This window comes from Salmo trutta, chromosome 1 (genome assembly GCF_901001165.1).
Source record: "Salmo trutta chromosome 1, fSalTru1.1, whole genome shotgun sequence".
NCBI lineage: Eukaryota > Metazoa > Chordata > Actinopteri > Salmoniformes > Salmonidae > Salmo > Salmo trutta.
In genome coordinates this window covers 29,798,974-29,819,262 of record NC_042957.1, presented here as the reverse complement: position 1 = coordinate 29,819,262, position 20,289 = coordinate 29,798,974, and the positions used below count along the sequence as shown (strand labels likewise).

Here is a 20,289-nt window from a genome sequence, read left to right as displayed (position 1 = left end):
GCGAGAGAGAGAGAGAGAGAGAGAGAGAGAGATAGAGAGAGCAGAATTAGGCCGATACCCGCTAATTATCAAAATCCAGAAAAGAGCCGTTAAATTCTACAACCACCTTAAAGGAAGCGATTCCCAAACCTTCCATAACAAAGACATCCCCTACAGAGAAATGAACCTGGAGAAGAGCCCCCTAAGCAAGCTGGTCCTGGGGCTCTGTTCACAAACACAAACAGACCCCCACCGAGCCTCAAGACACTAACACAATTAGACCCAACCAAATCATTAGAAAACAGAAAGATAATTACTTGACACATTGGAAAGAATTTACTAAAAAATAGAGCAAACTAGAATGCTATTGACTATGTACAGACTCAGTGAGCATACGTAGCCTTCCTATTGAGAAAGGCCGCCAAAGGCAGACCTGGCTCTCAATAGAGCTATGTGCACACAGCCCACAAAATGAGGTGGAAACTAAGCTGTACTTCCTCATACATTTGGCACTTCCTGCCAAATGTATGACCATATTAGAGACATATATTTCCCTCAGATTACACAGACCCACAAAGAATTTGAAAACAAATGCAATTTTGATAAACTCCCATACATATTGGGTGAAATACCAGCATGCCGTCATAGCAGAAAGATTTGTGACTTGTTGCCACAAGAAAAGGGCAACCAGTGAAGAACATATACAACCTATATTTATGTTGATTTATTTTCCCTTTTGTACTTTAACTATTTACACATCACTACAACACTGTATATAGACATAAAATGACATGTAAACATATGTTTGCCATGCCAATAAAACCCTTAAATTGAGATTGAATTGAGAGAGAGAGAGAGAGAGAGAGAGGGAGAGAGGGAGAGAGGGAGAGAGAAAGAGAGAACGAGAGAGAACGAGAGAGAGAGAGAGGGAGAAAGATATGACGCAGTAAAAATGAAGCCATTGTTATCTTCTGATCAACAGCAACACAGTCCTCTATCTCTCTTTTCCTGACACACCCTTACTCGGATCCACATACTGCTTGATACATCAAGTCATCAAGCTACAGTAGCATGGATACTGCAGATACTCTTTCACTATTATCTCCAGCACAGTTTGGCGATAATGACCAACATAAGGCACCAATGAGGTGTGACAAACTATCGGCTTCACAGTGTTTGATGAGGTTGACTGTTGTAGTGAACTTTATGTAAGTGTTCCTACTAGTGGCTGTCTTTGCTCATCTGTGACGGAGAGAGTGTGCACATTCAGTAAGAAGGAACAGTCTGTTCTAAATCATGTCTGAGCTTGCAGGTTACCTGTGTCCCTGACTCCGCCATCTAACTACAGAACTCTCTCTCATTATGTCTGAATTATCCCCCTTGGTTCGTCTGTTACTGCTCTACTTGTTGACCTTCAAATGGAAGGGTCATCATAATTCAAGAGCTCTGATTGTAAATTCTAAAAGCTTGTGATTAATTATGTTTGTACTACACAGCATCGCACGGCTTATGATTTTCACCCTCTCGTGAGCTTAAAAGGTCAGGTGCTTTTAATTAGATTTGAATATCTGATATGTCCCTTCAGTGTTCAGGTCACCGCCATCAGACAGATATCAATACAAAGGAATTAAAGATGGTGTCTCTGGGTTGCCGTGATGTTTATTTAGTCCATAAGATATCATAAGAACACATTTTCGAAGCAAACTATTGAAGGCTGCTATGGTACCAAGGGACTGATAAAGCCTGTTGACACTTCACATAGCTTTAGGCAGTACTGATCTCATATCACCATGCCAAATTCCAAATCGTTTTTTGATCCTCATGGCACTATTGGACAGGTTACTGCGTATGCTTTTTGCAGTTTTCTTCCGGAGATTATAAAAGACGGTTGAGGGATGAAACCTGTTTTTCTCCCAGCATGCAACGTCTAAGAGCACTTTTACCTCAGAGCCCTATCACTGCTTTTAGCAAGTCATTGGCCTTGAAGCTGGATACTCGACCCAGTCACTCAATGACTGGTTGAAGACGAAGTGTCTGTTTTAGGCTGGGTAGATATTTAACGCAACAGACATCAGACTAGAACATTGCAAACATATCAACAACGATAACCATACAGGCTATGTATTCTCCCAACAGAAGCACCCTACTTTAAATGCTCCCCCACCATCCACGAAGGTCCCAGACCCGTAAGTGGAGTGATGTATTGTGGGATGCTGCAGCGCTATTCGCCCCATCTTGGCTGGGAGTGAAGCCTGTAGGCCTGTTCCTGCTCTGCATTATCTCTACCGAGACGGCAATCTCCTGGTCCCTGCCTGTGCTGCGATGCCGTTGGATATGACTAGTTTCTTCCCACCTGACCTGCTGGTCAAGCCCTGCCAATCACGGCACTTTGGACAAATCACCCCTTTCCCTGCCGGCACCACACCACACTGATCAGCACATTTATCTCTCTACCCTCTCTCACCCAGATGATGGCTCCTTCTCTCAGGTGAATGAGAAAAGTATTATGTTTCTGATTGTCCCTGCATCCATTACACACTGGCACATCATTTTTCATTAGGGTGACCACTTGCAGACAGCTGACAATAGTCCATTTCTATTCCATGCAGGGATCTGTATCATATGTGTCATATCTACAGTTCTATCTATGTCTTTTCTACAGTCATATGAATCCATGTGAGTGCGTCACAGACAGGGAATAATATGAATTGACTGTACAACCATAGGCATTAAAAGAGAGAGTGTGGCATTTTGAGTCTGTCGGTCTGTATGTTTGTTTCCACTGACTGACATTGCTGATGACACATTCCCTCACAGATGGAGCAGTGGGACAAACACACTGGCCTCCTGCCGAGAAATGATTGATGGGAGAAACTTCTTGCTTGTTGAAAGGGAATTTTAACTCAAGTAAATCCCCTGGATTATAGCAAAACAATGTACTGGCAAAATTACAGTTTAATGTCAATTTTCTTTGACACACAAGCTCAAGTATTCACTTTTGTCGCATGACTGAAATGTGAACATTGATTGAGGGGAAGTTTGTGCGGTTTATTTCTTAACACTAATTCATATACAGTGCCTTGCAAAAGTATTCATGCCCCTTGGTGTTTTTCCTATTTTGTTGCATTACAACCTGTAAATTAAATGGATTTTTATTTTGGATTTCATGTAATGGACATACACAAAATAGTCCAAATTGGTGAAGTAAAATGAAAGAAATAACTGAAAAGTGGTGCGTGCATATGTATTCACCCACTTTGCTATGAAGACCCCAAATAAGATCTGGTGCAACCAATTACCTTCAGAAGTCACATAATTAGTTAAATAAAGTCCACCTGTGTGCAATCTAAATGTCGCATGATCTCAGTATATATACACTTGTTCTGAAAGGCCCCGGAGTCTGCAACACCACTAAGCACGGGGCACCACCAAGCAAGCGGCACCATGAAGACCAAGGAGCTCCCCAAACAGGTCAGGGACAAAGTTGTGGAGAAGTGCAGATCAGGGTTGAGTTATAAAAAAAATATCAGAAACTTTGAACATCCCACGGAGCACCGTTAAATCCATTATTAAAAAATGGAAAGAATATGGCACCACAACAAACGTGCCAAGAGAGGGCTGCCCACCAAAATTCACGGACCAGGCAAGGAGGGCATTAATCAGAGAGGCAACAAAGAGACCAAAGATAACCCTGAAGGAGCAGCAAAGCTCCAAAGCGGAGATTGGAGCATCTGTCCATAGGACCACTTTAAGCCGTACACTCCACAGAGCTGGGCGTTACGGAAGAGTGGCCAGAAAAAAAGCCATTGCTTAAAGAAGAAAATAAGCAAACATGTTTGGTGTTTGCCAAAAGGCATGTGGGAGAGTCCCCAAGCATATGGAAGAAGGTACTCTGGTCAGATGAGACTAAAATTTAGCTTTTTGGCCATTAAGGAAAACGCTATGTCTGACGCAAACCCAATACCTCTCATCACCCCGAGAAGAACATCCCCACAGTGAAACATGGTGGTGGCAGCATCATGCTGTGGGGATGTTTTTCAATGGCAGGGACTGGGAAACTGGTCAGAATTGAAGAAATGATGGATGGCGCTAAATACAGGGAAATTCTTGAGGGAAACCTGTTTGTCTTCCAGAGATTTGAGACTGGGACAAAGGTTCACCTTCCAGCAGGACAATGACCCTAAGCATACTGCTAAAGCAACACTCGAGTGGTTTAAGAGTGGTTTAAGAGGAAACATTTAAATGTCTTGGACTGGCCTAGTCAAAGCCCAGACCTCAATCCAATTAAGAATCTTTGGTATGACTTAAAGATTGCTGTACACCAGCAGAACCCATCCAACTTGAAGGAGCTGGAGCAGATTTGCCTTGAAGAATGGGCAAAAATCTCAGGGGCTAGATGTGCCAAGCTTATAGAGACATACCCCAAGAGAATTGCAGCTGTAATTTCTGCAAAAGGTGGCTCTACAAAGTATTGACTTTGGAGGGTGAATAGTTATGCACACTCAAGTTTTCAGTTTATTTGTCTTATTTCTTGTTTGGTTCACAAAAAAAACTATTTTGCATCTTCAAAGTGGTAGGCATGTTGTTGTGTAAATCAAATGATACAAACCCCTAACAAATCAATTTTAATTCCAGGTTGTAAGGCAACAAAATAGGAAAAATGCCTAGTGGGGTGAATACTTTCGCAAGCCACTGTATAGTATGGCATATTGGCTGGTGGCAGAGGCGGGGTGGAGAATGAAGCATTTACATACAACCAAGTCAATGGCAAAAAATCTCCAAGCCTCTCCAAGCACCCTCATGGTCGGAGCACTGCATTAGTGTCATTCTAATCTGAATAGCACACTGGAGGGGGGACTTTTATTGTCATCTTTAATGACACTGAGAGCACTCTGCAGACTTCAGCATTCATCAGGGAGGCATCTTGAGCATGCCTTGCCTTTTACTCTGCATTTAGTCTGGTTATTAACTTTGTGGCTAGATCCCAGTCTGTCTTCTAACGCATTGATCTGGTTATGGTCAATACAATCAACACATTCTGACATCTTCACGTCTGCTATGCCTTTGTGTATGTACATGCTAGATTGGTCCAAATATATTTCCGGATGTTTCACCAAATTGAATCAATGAGTCTCAGTGAAATCAAGGAGTGGATCAAGTTAATTTGAGCTCAATCAAGTGACGTCCATGTCGTTGGTTTGGCCTTTAATCACCCAGGAGAAGACATGTTTGTTAAATGGTTTGTGGTTTGTTAAATTACTCTGACACTGAGTTGTGAACTCTTTAACAGCAGCACATTAAACCCTGACAGGGCCATGACGGCATCCCCACTATAAACAGCTCAATAAGAGGCAGGCTTCGGGTACTTTTAATAACTTATTCAGCCCAGGCCAGATCGATTCAAATAATAGGAAAGCCAATATATAGATATAACCCTTAAAAGGCTATAAAACCCTGTGTATACAGCCAAGTTATCGTTACTCATTGTGTATTTATTATGACTTTTATTATTACGTGTTATTACTTTTCTATTATTTCTCTATTTTTGTTCTCTCTGCATTGTTGGGAAGGGTCCGCAAGTAAGCATTTCACTGCTAGTCTCTTGAAATAGACTCGGGTTCTATCAAGGGTCTATGAGACAGAAACATGGCTCATAAAAACCTAATACATAGTAACCACTGGTACGTGTGCTGGAAATTGGAGTGCTCGGACTGCTCCAGAGGGTTCAGTTAAACAACTGGATATTTTAAGTTGGGTGATTCAGGGTCAGTGCACTGCCAAAGGGTATAACATGAGTAATTACCTATCTAGGATTAAAGCAAACAGTTCGGGTGATAGGCCTGCATTACTTCACCTGTAACTATTAACAACATTTTCTAAATTCCCTTTATTTTATAACAACATAGTTCCCTTATGTTTTGTGAGAAGTTCACAAAGTTAGTAAGGGATGCAGGCTACTCTATGGGAGCGTCCGGGATTCATGTAGCGTCTGGAGTTCTAGTGTCCGGCTCCCCTGTCAAGCTCCTCCGGCCAGCCTATTCCTAAACTAGACGGCTCTCAGAGTCTGTGATAGGTGGTGATGGGAAATAATAGCCTTATTGAGCTAGCACAAGCACTGTAACTCATTTGTTCTGAGGGCCTGGTGCTGACAGGCCAGCCTTGTCCCTCCTCTCCAGTGAAATTGACTATAAATCACTATGCCTCCCAGACCTGACACTTTATCAGAATACCAGCATTTTCCTGTATATGAAAACTATGAAGAGTGTGCAGACAGGAAGTAGGCCAGTTGCATGCTTTTAAAGTTGCTCCAAGGAAAAAGACACAGATAACCTGCCAATGTAAGGATTTACTGAGGCTCTGCCATGCCACTTACAACCATAGCAATATTTCATAGGGCTGCAAATATATCAACATCATGACATAGCACAATAGGAACTTCTTACAAACAGTAAAAAGGTATCATTAATTCAACTGAACTGGGAAGACATCGGTGCCAAATCTATCATGCATTCTCCATTTAACCTTTGCTTTGATTTTAACCTTGAACCATTGCTTAGTACTGTGCATAATGTAGCCAGCAATATTGTCCAGGCCTTAAGGCTAAAATACAGAGGTCATGATCAGTGTTGATATGGAGAACGTTGGCACACAATATTTGGCATGAATCCCATACTAAGATGTCAGAAAGCTCCATTTCAATGGAGTTACTTGTTTATGCAGATGTCAGGTTGTTCCAGCCTGGATTAGATTCCTGGCTGACAGGAGACGTTATCCGTTTTTGGGCCAGGTGGCCAGGTGTATCTGTCTGTCCAAGATTGGGAGGGACGTTTGTGAGCAGCTCTTATTGCATCAGCTCTCATCCTCCTCTCTGCCAGACTGTGACTATTTGCCTAGAAGCTAGAAAGGCTGTCTGCTGCCATGGCTGGGACACAGTTTTATTTACTGTGCCTGGGCTCAGGTTGATGCTCAGACTGGAGCTCCATGGCTCTCTACGCCCACTCTACCCACTCTCCCATGCTCTACCCTGTCACTTCTTGTCAGTGCCAACAGTCCTCTGCCAATGGCCTCCACATTCAATTCCCAGAATATCTCTGGGCATGCCAATGGAATTGGTGAACAGGCCAAAGAGTTTGCCGCTTTTAACCCATTCACATATTCAAGCACAAACACAATCCAGAAGGGAGCGCTCTTAAGAGTGCCCAGTTTGCAGTTTGAGACATTTGACATGAATGTAAAAGAAACATGGTGACACTTTCTCTCTACAGGCCCAAACCCGATCTACAAAAAATACTGTTGTTGTTTATTCTCTCTCAAGTCATGTACTATTTCAATGTCAATCCCTCTCCTGATAGACTATTGGCTTTCTCCTAGACAAGTCCCCCTTAGCGGAGTGATTGAGCGAGTTGAGACCTGTAAGGAGGATTGCGCCACGTAATGAAAAGAATACGCAGGGATTCGTCCCATTTATTTATCTTAATTTGTTTCTGTGTGTGATCTTCCTGCCTTGGCGGGTCTCAATGGATTCTCTCCTGGTTAAACACATTACACCTACATTAATAAATCATGAGGCGCCCCAACGTGAGCCAAATAAATCACACCAACTAACACACTATCACTTTACTGTTACTAATTAAAGTACCTGAAAAGAACCACCATGTAGAACATGCAGTGGAATCACACTCAGAACTACAAAGCCACAGATGCCCTTTTCGTCAGTCAGGCAAAACGATGAGGAGCGATGAGTTGATGCCTCAGTGCCTCTTCTCCCTAGGAAAAAAAAGTGACAAGGCCACTCGTGGGAACTGATGCTGGTGAATTGTGAAGGAAGCCAATGAACATTCTCTCTTTAAGAGATTTATTTCAGGCAAGTTAGAAGACATAAAACAATCAGTGCTGAAATGCAGCAGGGAGAACTCACTGAGAAAAAGGCAATGTACTATGTAGATATACCGGGACTGAGTTTGTCAAAGTGTATATAGCCCCAAACCCATGTCATTTTCCAGCTGTTAATGACATTGACTGTTAATAAAACTATAATGCAACAGATGCCATTCCCTGATGCCTTTCAAACGTGCTAAGATATCTCTGAGGTGAAACTGTCAAATCCTCCAAAGGCAATTGAGGAGGAAGGAAGCCATTTTGGCACAGGCTAGAGGAGAGTGAAGACTGTGAGACTAAGTGAGAGCTCCATCTGTTGCCATAGATCCCAGATAAGATTAAACAGTAACGACAGAGCAACAAGGAAGCACGATCGACTAAGAAATGTACAGACATTTCAAAGAGACTTCCTCACAGATAAACACAATCCAAATGGTGTGACAAAATACCTACACATGTTCTCTTTCCTTTCTATGTGGATATATACTGAACTACAACTACCTTACCGGCAAATTAGCTTGACCAATAACACTATAATAATCCTTATCATTGGTGATACAACAATGGCATGTAATGTGGCCACATTTGTGACCAAGAACTACAGCAATATAATCTTCACATCTCTACTTGACTCATGTCCACAGCTCTGATATTATCTGGTCATGAGAAGCGCTCAGTGGTCAACATAAAGGGATTAGTATTTTCAGTTTCATTTTCCAATTGAAAACGTAATAGATAAAAGCACTTAATGAAATGTCATAATCAAGTTACACGGCTGGTTTGCCTTTTAATTGGGTACAATATTAAACATTTTGACATTTTAATTACATCTTCTCAAATCTTCTCATACATACATGAACAGATGACAGATTATGGAATAAATTCCCAGTTGAAATTAGAAAGTTTGAGCAAGGGGGACCAAAGAGATTGAGAGGGAGAGAGAGAGGGACCGAGAGGTGAAGGGAGAGAGAGAAGACACATTTGCATCTATATTGCGGTATTAATGCATTTCTTTGAACCAGGGGTGAAAGTAGATGTATTTGTTTCCCTGTGCGGGACCTCGTATATGAACTTTTTGTATGGGCCAAATCATAGAATTACATATAGAATCGCTATTTATTTAATAGGATCTCTTGTGGGCCTAGTAGTAAAGATGCATCTTAACTTAACTCAAATGTATTACCTTTTACTGTGGAATAAACACAACCAGTCATGATCTTTCATCTGATTGTCAAATAATCAAAAGGCTCATGTACTGTAGGCTACCTCCGCACGTTTGTCTACCCACAAATTAATTCCAGCAGCCAAACAGTGTTCTATGCACCCCCCATTTGATTAATAAAAATAAACATCTGTTAAAGAACCAAAAAGTGTAAGGACATTTGGCGATTGTCATTATGCCTACACTTGTACACATTACGCATGAATGGATGCATCTACAGCTCTCAGTCTCGGCCAGTTATCTCTGCCTTGGAAAAATGTCAGCGTTCTCGTCAAACCACACCGTATTTTCAAGGCCTTCAGAAAGTATTCACACCTCTTGACTTTTTCAACATTTTATTGTGTTACAGCCTGAATTTTGTATTGATTAAATTACATATAGTCCTTCCTAACTCGGTTGACGGAGAGGAAGGAAACCTCTCAGGGATTTCACCATGAGGCCAATGGTGACTTTAAAACAGTTTAATGGCTGTAAAAACTGAGGATAGATCAACAACATTGTAGTTACTCCACAATACTAACCTAAATGACAGAGTGAAAAGAAGGAAGCCAGTACATAATACAAATATTCCAAAACATATATTCTGTTTGCAACAAGTCACTAAAGTAATACTGTGGCAAAGCAATTCACTTTGTGTACTGAATACAAAGTGTTATGTTTGGGACAAATCCAATACAACTCACTAAGTACCACTCTCTATATTTTCAATCATGGTGGTGGCTTCATCATGTAATGGGTATGCTTGTTGCAGTTAAGGACTGGGGAGTTTTTCAGGAAAAAAATGTGTGCAATGGGGCTAAGCACAGGCAAGCAAAATCCAAGACCTTGAAGAATTTTGAGAATAATAATGGGCAAATGTTGCACAATCTAGGAGTGGAAAGCTCTTAAGAGACTTACCCAGAAAGACTCACAACTATCTCTTTCAGAAACAGCGAAGTAATGTGTAACCCGTGATTAAATGGCACGCGAAAAAGACCATTAAAGACATATTATCCATGGCCTCTGTTCTCTGGCAGGTAATAATAAAAGGCTCTCCAGCTCTGTAGAGCTCTCAGCAGGTCACATTACCTTGGAGAGGTCCCCCACTTCCAGGTAGAAACAGATGATGAAGATGTTCCAGGTCACCCAGAGAACCAGCCACACTGCATACTATGGGAGAGGAGAGAGAGTGAGAGAGGAGGGGGAGAGAAGAAGCACACACCACTGAACAAACAGTATCACAGTATTAGAACACCACAAGCAATGTCAAGCTCAGAATAACACGCCAAAAACAAATGCATATTTTGATTCTCCTTAGTATCTGGGTTTCCACAGCCAGGATCATAGTGTTTCTTTGTAATTAATTATCTGCTGGGTATGTCTTCACACAGAATCTGCCTCCACACATCTGAATCATGCCAGAGCCAAACATTTAGTACCTCTTCTCGATATTGAAAGTGTGTGTGGTGTGTGTGTGTGTGTGTGTGTGTGTGTGTGTGTGTGTGTGTGTGTGTGTGTGTGTGTGTGTGTGTGTGTGTGTGTGTGTGTGTGTGTGGGAGGGAGGGAGGGCTGAGGCTTAGAGGCTCCTTAGAGATAGGGATGGAGGCTTATCAAAGCGGTTTGAAATGTGTCAAAATGAAACAACTCAATGTCCAATTGGCACTGAAGAACACAAAACATGATGTTACAGTTCAGTATGTCCACATTTAGGTACTGTACTGTCCAAATGTCTGAAAGGACACTCACAAGAAAGCTGAGGGCAAAATGAGTTTGACACCCCTGATCTAAGACACTGCGCATCTATCGACATATCATGTACTTTTTTTCGAAGCAAGCTATTTTGAAGCATGGGAAATCATTATCACAACACATGTTTTTTTCCCTGATTAAAATGTGAGAAGCGACTTTCTGGGAGAAGAAGAACTGTGAAGTCTGATAAGCAGAACAGAGATCTTCAGATAAAAGGATGCTTATCTGATTCTATTTTAAAGCAGACAGGTGATCCAGAATAAAATACTGGGCCACTGGAAATGGGAACTCAATTGCATTACATGTAGGAACCTCATCCAAATATACAGTGGTGGAAAAAGTACCTGATTGTCATACTTGAGTAAAAGTATAGACACCTTAGTAGAAAGTTACTCAAGTAAAAGTAAAAGTTACCCAGTAAAACACTACTTGAGTAAAAGTCTAAAAGTATTTGGTTCTAAATATACTTAAGTATCAAAAGTAAATGTAATTGATCAAATATACTTAAGTATAAATCATTTCAAATTCCATATATTAAGAAAAGCAGACGACACCATTTTCATGTTTTTAAAACGTATGGATAGCCTGTGGCACACTCCAACACTCAGACATAATTTACAAATGATGCATTTGTGTTTGGTGAGTCCGCCAGATCAGAGGTGAGTGAATTGTATGATTTTCCTGTCCTGCTATGCATTCAACGTTTAACGAGTTTTTTTGGGTGTCAAGGAAAACGTACAGTGTAAAAAGTACATTATTTTCTTTAGGAATGTAGTGAAGTAAAAGTTAAAGTTGTCCAAATATAAATAGTAAAGTAAAGTACAGATACCACAAAAAACGACTTAAGTAGTACTTCAAAGTATTAATACTTAAGCACTTTACACCACCGCAAATATATGTATCCACTTATCTGTTAAATGCACATGATCGAGGACAAATATCGCTACAGGAGCCATAGCTGACACTAGTGGGGTGGCAGGTAGCCTAGTGGTTAGAGTGTTGGATCAGTAACCGAAAGGTTGCTAGATTGAATCCCTGAGCTGACAAGGTAAAACTCTGTCGTTCTGCCACTGAACAAGGCAGTTAACCCACTGTTCCTAGGCCGTCATTGTAAATAAGAATTTGTTCTTAACTGTTTTGCCTAGTTAAGAAAATGTGTACTTTATGACAGCACAGTAAGAAAGATCTGATCAAATATCTTTGCAGATATCATGCAGGTTTCTGTGATACAGTGAAAAGCATCATAATCATCATGAATGTATAACCTGATGGATCAAGGAGGTATGGAGATATGCAATATTATGGATAGAGCACTGTAGCTAAAGAGGAACACTTACAGAAAGGGATACAGTATGGCAGTGTTTCCCAAACTAGGGGTCGTGACCCCATATGGGGTCACCTGATTTGAAAATGGGGTCGCAAGATAAAATTTCCTCTTCATAGAACCGGGGTTAAGTCATTAACCTCCGGTAGCTGCTAGATGCGGTTTCTTCCTACAAACGTGGCACTATCTTTTGAATGGTTTAAGCTACAAAATATTATGACCCCATCACTGAAAAGACAAGGCTTCTGTTTCCCACTGCAATACCCACAAGCCATGCAGGACTCATTAGAACAGACTGGACAAGACCAGGCACTAAATCAGACTGGGGGGAAATAACATACTCAATGATGATCTTTTCTTCACAGAAAATCATACAAAAATATTGTCGGATGATCTTCTGAACAATATATTTTCTGATGCATTACAGTCACTTCCAAACCATACCTCCTTCAGATTGAAATACTGTCAAAAGTACTGTCAGACTGATTTGTAATAGACTTTAATAGACCCATTTTAAAAAGTTAACATTAGGGTGATTACTTTTTTTTACATTGATCACTTTTTTTACATGGTGGGGTCACGAACATTCTTTGATATCAAAATGGGGTTGTGGGGCCCAGAAAGGTTTGGGAACCCCTGTAGTATGGGGACTGTTCCAACATTGGACCGGGCCTCAGTAGGTGGGGGGGGGGGGGGGGGGGGGGGGGGGGTCTATCCTATCCCGTAGTCATGGGGACTCCTTGGTAATGTGTTGGGAATGACTGACTCTCACCCCAGATGGCCTCAGAGGGGGAGAGGGTGAAAGAGGGGGAGAGACCACTGCAAGCTGTCACAGGTGCAGAAAACCTTTCCCTTTACTTAAAAATCCCTTTTAGAAGCAGATAATGTCGGCCGGCACATGCTGTACGTACAATTTATACAGTGAATCAGCTGAAACGCCCGAGGGGAGGGTTGAAGGTCAATACTACATGCCTTCCTCCCAACTGGAGTGCGGCTGTCTGGCTGACACGTCTCTCGAAGTAGACGTGTGGCGGCATAATGATTCTCCCACGTCTGTGAGGTGGAGCAGGGCTAGGCCAAGTCATTGACTTCAATTAGGGCCATAATCCAAACTGGTACGTGAGCTGGTGATGGTCTCTAAACCAAGAGGGGTGGAGGTTGGAGGGAGCAGTAGGGGGCAATCCATGAATGTGTTAGGGCACAAGTGTATATGTTTCCAGGCCTAATTCACCAGACCATTGACAGAGGGGGGAGCCGCCCCGGAGGAAGGTTTTACCGCCTCTATATTCTGACATATTGTCAAGATATTAGATCCAGAAGATGGGTGCGTGTAGTGGAACCTAATTTGGCCTTTCTCCAGCTACTGGCAAGAGCCATGTTAAATTAGAATAAAAATTCATCTGCTCTGACAGCATTACCAAAACGGATATAAGCAAGAGTAATATTGGACAGTAAGCCATTTATCTTTACAGGCATAGACTTTGATAGCTGAGGCTGATAGTGGGTTGAGGCTCCATTTCTACAGGGGAGGAGGGGGTGAGGAGGGGTGAGGAGGAGGGGCTGTCAAGGTAATCTCTCTGCTGTATGACAGCGGCTCTCTCTGACGGCTGACGGACAAGTCAAAATGCCTGGGTTTTAAGTCTCCATAATATAAACTCAGCAAAAAAAGAAACGTCCCCTTTTCAGGACCCTGTCTTTCAAAGATAATTCGTAAAAATCCAAATAACTTCACAGATCTTCATTGTAAAGGGTTTAAACACTGTTTCCCATTCCCATGCTTGTTCAATGAACCATAAACAATTAATGAACATGCACCTGTGGAACGGTCGTTAAGACACTAACAGCTTACAGACAGTAGGCAATTAAGGTCACAGTTATGAAAACTTAGGACACTAAAGAGGCCTTTCTACTGACTCTGAAAAACACCAAAAGAAAGATGCCCAGGGTCCCTGCTCATCTGTGTAAACGTGCCTTAGGAATTCTGCAAGAGGACTGCAGATGTGACCAGGGCAATAAATTGCAATGTCCGTACCGTGAGACGCCTAAGACGGCACTACAGGGAGACAGGACGGACATCTGATCGTCCTCGCAGTGCCAGACCACGTGTAACAACACCTGCACAGGATCGGTACATCCGAACATCACAGCTGTGGGACAGGTACAGGATGGCAATAACAACTGCCCGAGTTACACCAGGAACGCACAATCCCTCCATCAGTACTCAGACTGTCCGCAATAGGCTGAGAGAGGCTGGACTGAGGGCTTGTAGGCCTGTTGTAAGGCAGGTCCTCACCAGACATCACCGGCAACAACGTCGCCTATGGGCACAAACCCACCGTCGCTGGACCAGACAGGACTGGCAAAAAGTGCTCTTCACTGACGAGTCGCAGTTTTGTCTCACCGGGGGTGATGGTCGGATTCGCGTTTATTGTCGAAGGAATGAGCATTACAGCAAGGCCTGTACTCTGGAGCGGGATTGATTTGGAGGTGGAGGGTCCGTCATGGTCTGGGGCGGTATGTCAAAGCATCATCGGACTGAGCTTGTTGTCATTGCAGGCAATCTCAACACTGTGCGTTACAGGGAAGACATCCTCCTCCCTTCCTGCAGGATCATCCTGTCATGACCCTCCAGCATGACAATGCCACCAGACATACTGCTCGTTCTGTGCGTGATTTCCTGCAAGACAGGAATGTCAGTGTTCTGCCATGGCCAGCAAAGAGCCCGGATCTCAATCCCATTGGAAGAGTTGGGTAACAACTCACAGCAAGAACTGGCAAATCTGGTGCAGTCCATGAGGAGGAGATGCACTGCAGTACTTAATGCAGCTGGTGGTCACATCAGATACTGACTGTTACTTTTGATTTTGACCCCCCCTTTGTTCAGGGACACATTATTTCATTTCTGTTAGTCACATGTCTGTGGAACTTGTTCAGTTTATGTCTCAGTTGTTGAATCTTGTTATGTTCATACAAATATTTACACATGTTAAGTTTGCTGAAAATAAACGCAGTTGACAGTGAGAAGACGTTTCTTTTTTTGCTGAGTTTACATGTATGGTTTGATTGAAAGGTTGTCAAGATGAGAGACTTATTTCAGGTAGGATAGTCTTGAATTAAGATTTATTCCTGCTCTCTTTATTTTTATACTGTGTAGGTCAAAGGTCATAGGCCTTGACATCATATCAGTTATAAGACTATATACATTATTATTGTTCAGTATAGACACTATAAATGCAATCAATAAATATGAACATGTAATATTACCTTTTGTCAATCAAATAGGTAACCTGTAAGATATATTAATTGCTTCATAACACAACTTTCCATAAAACCACTTATCCCAAGATTAATATCCCAAGATATTAATGTATGACTCCGTAGGAAATCAAGGAAGATATAACTCACCCCAGTCACGTATCTTGGTCTGAACTGTACAGTCCCAAAGAGGCCCAAGATGACTGTGATGATGTGCACAAAGTTTGTGAGGATGGGAGCCCACTGGTACCCAAGGAAGTCAAATATTTGTCGTTCCAGTATGCTGATCTGTAAGGAAAATGGAGAGAAAATAAATGAAATAAATGAACTTTAGTATCAGACAAAATCAATGTCATCTTTTTCATGGTTTGCTACAAGATTTGGGGCTGCAGGTAGCCTAGTGGTTAGCGTCTTGGCCCAGTAACCAAAAGATTGCTAGATCGAATCCCCGAGCTGACAAGGTAAAAATCTGTCATTCTGCCCCTGAACAAGGCAGTTCACCCACTGTTCCAAGGCCATCACTGTAAATAAGAATTTGTTCTTAACTGACTTGCCGAGTTAAATAAAGACAAACAAATTGAAAAGAGAAAGATGCCGGTGGGCCATGGCAACTTTTTATTGCTGAGCTGCTGGAGAGTTTCAGAGCCCTGAGAGATGTGTTGGAGAGATGTGCTGGAGAGATGTGTTGGAGAGATGTGTTGGAGTGATGTGTTGGAGTGATGTGTTGGAGAGATGTGTTGGAGAGATGTGCTGGAGAGATGTGTTGAAGTGATGTGTTGAAGTGATGTGTTGGAGAGATTTGTTGAAGTGATGTGTTGGAGAGATGTGTTGAAGTGATGTGTTGGAGAGATGTGTTGGAGTGATGTGTTGGAGAGATGTGTTGGAGTGATGTGTTGGAGAGATGTGTTGGAGAGATGTGTTGGAGAGATGTGTTAGAGTGATGTGTTGGAGTGATGTGTTGGAGAGATGTGTTGGAGTGATGTGTTGGAGAGATGTGTTGGAGAGATGTGTTGGAGAGATGTGTTGGAGAGATGTGTTGGAGAGATGTGTTGGAGTGATGTGTTGGAGAGATGTGTTGGAGAGATGTGTTGGAGTGATGTGTTGGAGAGATGTGTTGGAGAGATGTGTTGGAGAGATGTGTTGGAGTGATGTGTTGGAGTGATGTGTTGGAGAGATGTGTTGGAGTGATGTGTTGGAGTGATGTGTTGGAGTGATGTATCTCAACATTTGTGCTGGAAGGGAGGGAGGACGGGGAAATCTGCTTGAACACCACACCAAGGGGCCGTGACACCGGCGTCTTCTTTCTCCTCCTCCCCATCACGCAGCTGTCTCAAATTGCCCGAGAGGGGCAGAGTTCCTTAGGGTCGTGTCCCCACCCACCTCGATGTTGGCCTCTGCGGGAAATTGAAGCTGGCAAGGCTAGACCCCTCTGCCCAGACCGTTTGGGTCTCAGTGTCTGATTGGACATGACACCAGTGTTGATACGACTATCAGCCATGGCACTTCAAAGGGCTGTGGTAAGGAGAAGGATAACAGTGTTTCCCAACAGTGTCAGAGCTAGATAGCGCTTCATAGCACTGATGCTAATGGTTCCCAAATCCCAATAACTACAGGATGCTTTAAACTCAACTTCATATCTGCAACTAACGATCTTCTCATTTTATAGGCACTGTCCTTACTAATAAAGCTGTCTGCGCACTCCATTTATTACAGTTGGCGGAGTAAAAAAAAATGCCTGTGGGATAATTGGATTGCCCTCGCTGTAAATTCCATGTGAGCGGATAGAAAACGGCCTTTAAATATTTGTGAGATCTCAGTTTAACGAACCACCGCCTGTATTAAAGAACTCCGTGCACTTGCACAGGCAGTACCTTCGGTGACTGGAATTCCTCACTAGTGTTCCTTCGACTGACTGTTGATGAGCTTCGACTGTCACAACAGATGCCACAACTAAATTAACTTATCCTGTGGCTGCTCAGTGATACATTCCCCATGCCGCTAGGCAATACTTCGTAAATGTACTTTCAAGTCGTCAAAACACCAAGTTTCTCTCTATTAAACCCAGTCTATCCATGGCAGTCCAGCCCAGGGCTGACCAGCTCACAACCCCTCACGCTGCTCCTGCCCCATGCTGTCTGTCTGTCTGTCTGTCGGTCTCTGGCAACCTAGCTAGCCACTTTACGGTACTATATGAGTACGGCTCATATAGTACCAGATACATTGATCAGAATGCACAGTTGGGTCCAAATGACAGGATTCTAATGTCATTCCAGGTACAAACAATGACTCACAAACTCACTGCTCCCAGAAGAGTTTGTAAATAAATGATAGTGTTTTCAGGGAACTTGCTAGCTAAACAGAGGCTAAGCTTGGCTTTTTTTTTTACATTTTATTGAAATGATTCCCTACGCATGCCAACTTTAACTATAGAGCTCAGCCTACCTTGTTCCATTGTATGACACGTAATGATCTTCTTTAATGCTTTGTTTAGGAGAACTATTGCTCAGGGAATGACATTTCTCTCCATGTACAGGACCTTTATTGTAATAGTGCCGCACAACTGTTATTCATCCAGCAGGAACTGATAAATTATACACATTTTGTTTTGAAAATATAACCAAACAAAGTGCATGTATTCCACCACTGTTAGGTGGGGCGGCAGGTTGCCTAGTGGTTAGTGCGTTGGGTAAATAATTGGAAGGCGGGATCGAATCCCCGAGATGACGAGGTAAAAATCTGTCGTTCTGCTCCTGAGCAAGGCAGTTAACCCACTGTTCCCCGGGCGCCGAAGACGTGGATGTTGATTAAGGCAGCCCCCTGCACCTCTCTGATTCAGAGGGGTTGGGTTAAATGCATAAGACAGATCTCAGTTGAATACATTCAGTTGCACAACTGACTAGGTATCCTCCTTTCCCTTTCAATCGTGTGGTATGCCAAGCGGTTCCTGACACCTACTGTATGTTTTTTCTGTTTATCTGGGCCAGCCTCCATGCTTACTATACCGTCATTTCATGTATCAGTGGAATGACAGTAAAACTGGTGTTTTTCCATCTGTTTCCCCAGTAAATTAGTTCCCTAATCCAAAACCACACAACATACAGTCTGACTCACTCTGTTCTGAGTCAGGGAGCAACACTAGCTCCTCCACACCACTACCACCCAGCAACGCTAGCTCCTTCACACCAATACCACCCTGCAACACTAGCTCCTCCACGCCCCTACCACCCTGCAACGCTAGCTCCTCCACGCCCCTACCACCCTGCAACGCTAGCTCCTTCACACCAATACCACCCTGCAACACTAGCTCCTCCACGCCCCTAACACCCTGCAACACTAGCTCCTCCACGCCCCTACCACTCTACAGCGCTAGATCCTCCACGCCCCTACCACCCTGCAGCGCTAGCTCCTCCACGCCCCTACCACCCTGCAACGCTAGCTCCTCCATGTCCCTACCACCCTGCAATGCTAGATACTCCACGCCCCTACCGCCCTGCAATGCTAGCTCCTCCATACCCCTACCACCCTGCAACGCTAGCTCCTCCACACCCCTACCACACTGCAGCGCTAGATCCTCCACGCCCCTACCACCCTGCAGCGCTAGCTCTTCCACGCCAATACCACCCTGCAATGCTAGCTCCTCCACGCCCCTACCACCCTGCAACACTAGCTCCTCCACACCCCTACCACCCTGCAACGCTAGCTCCTCCACGCCTCTACCACTCTGCAACACTAGCTCCTCCACACCCCTACCACCCTGCAACACTAGCTCCTCCATGCCAATACCACCCTGCAATGCTAGATACTCCACGCCCCTACCACCCTGCAATGCTAGCTCCTCCATACCCCTACCACCCTGCAATGCTAGCTCCTCCACACCCCTACCACCCTGCAACACTAGCTCCTCCATGCCAATACCACCCTGCAATGCTAGATACTCCACGCCCCTACCGCCCTGCAACGCTAGCTCCTCCACACCCCTACCACACTGCAATGCTAGCTCCTCCACACTCCTACCACCCTGCAACGCAAGTTCCTCCACGCCCCTACCACCCTGCAACGCTAGCTCCTCCACGCCCCTACGACCCTGCAACACTAGCTCCTCCACGCCCCACCACCCTGCAACGTTAGCTCCTCCACGCCCCTACCACCCTGCAACGCAAGCTCCTCCACGCCCCTACCACCCTGCAACGCAAGCTCCTCCACGCCCCTACCACCCTGCAATGCAAGCTCCTCCACGCCCCTACCCCCGTGCAACGCTATCTCCTCCACGCTGCTACCACCCTGCAATGCTAGCTCCTCCACACCGCTACCACCCTGCAACGCTAGCTTCTCCACGTCGCTACCACCCTGCAACGCTAGCTCCTCCACGCCCCTACCACCCTACCAAGCCCTCTTATCAAAGCGCCTTCCTGTCTAACATTACACACATCAGGTCCTCCTCTCAGAGGCATTGTTAACATGTTTCTGCTGAACAGAAAAAGGCACAAAGAAAATAAATGATGTTAATTAGCAGCACTCCATGGCATTTCCATGGCATTGGAGAATGAGAAGCCCTCCTGAAAAGCTGCCTGCACCTCACCATATCCGCTACTAAAGCAGGGAGCCCAGAGAGTCCTGAAGGGAGCCCATATGGCAGCTCAAAAGCATCCTGCCGCCTGGATTAGAAGGGTAAACAACAAGGAAACATGGTATATTGCCTGCAATTAAACATGCCATGCTTCACCAGCGCATTCATGCCTCAACACAAATAACAGCCATTGGTGAATCGTAACCCCTAGCATTAGTTACCTGATAATGTCTCAATGTCAGAGCTGCCTGATAAAGGCTGTTCTCTGACTATGCAGTTGGGAGTGCCTGGTATTATTGGAGGAACACCAAAAGACCCAGAGAGCTCAGCTGTCTC

At 43.8% G+C, this 20,289-nt stretch overlaps 1 protein-coding gene across 3 annotated transcripts in view; it reads right to left on the bottom strand.

Annotated features, from left to right (window-relative positions):
- nkain2 (sodium/potassium transporting ATPase interacting 2) overlaps positions 1 to 20,289 on the bottom strand; it is a 189,925-nt gene that overhangs the window by 74,374 nt on the left and 95,262 nt on the right. For all 3 annotated transcript variants that reach the window (XM_029752315.1, XM_029752325.1, XM_029752335.1), the window contains exons 2-3: positions 15,537 to 15,674; positions 10,148 to 10,228 (exon numbers count right to left, since the gene is read on the bottom strand). In XM_029752315.1, the coding sequence (XP_029608175.1) occupies positions 10,148 to 10,228; positions 15,537 to 15,674 (219 nt within the window). The remainder of the gene's footprint in view (positions 1 to 10,147; positions 10,229 to 15,536; positions 15,675 to 20,289) is intronic.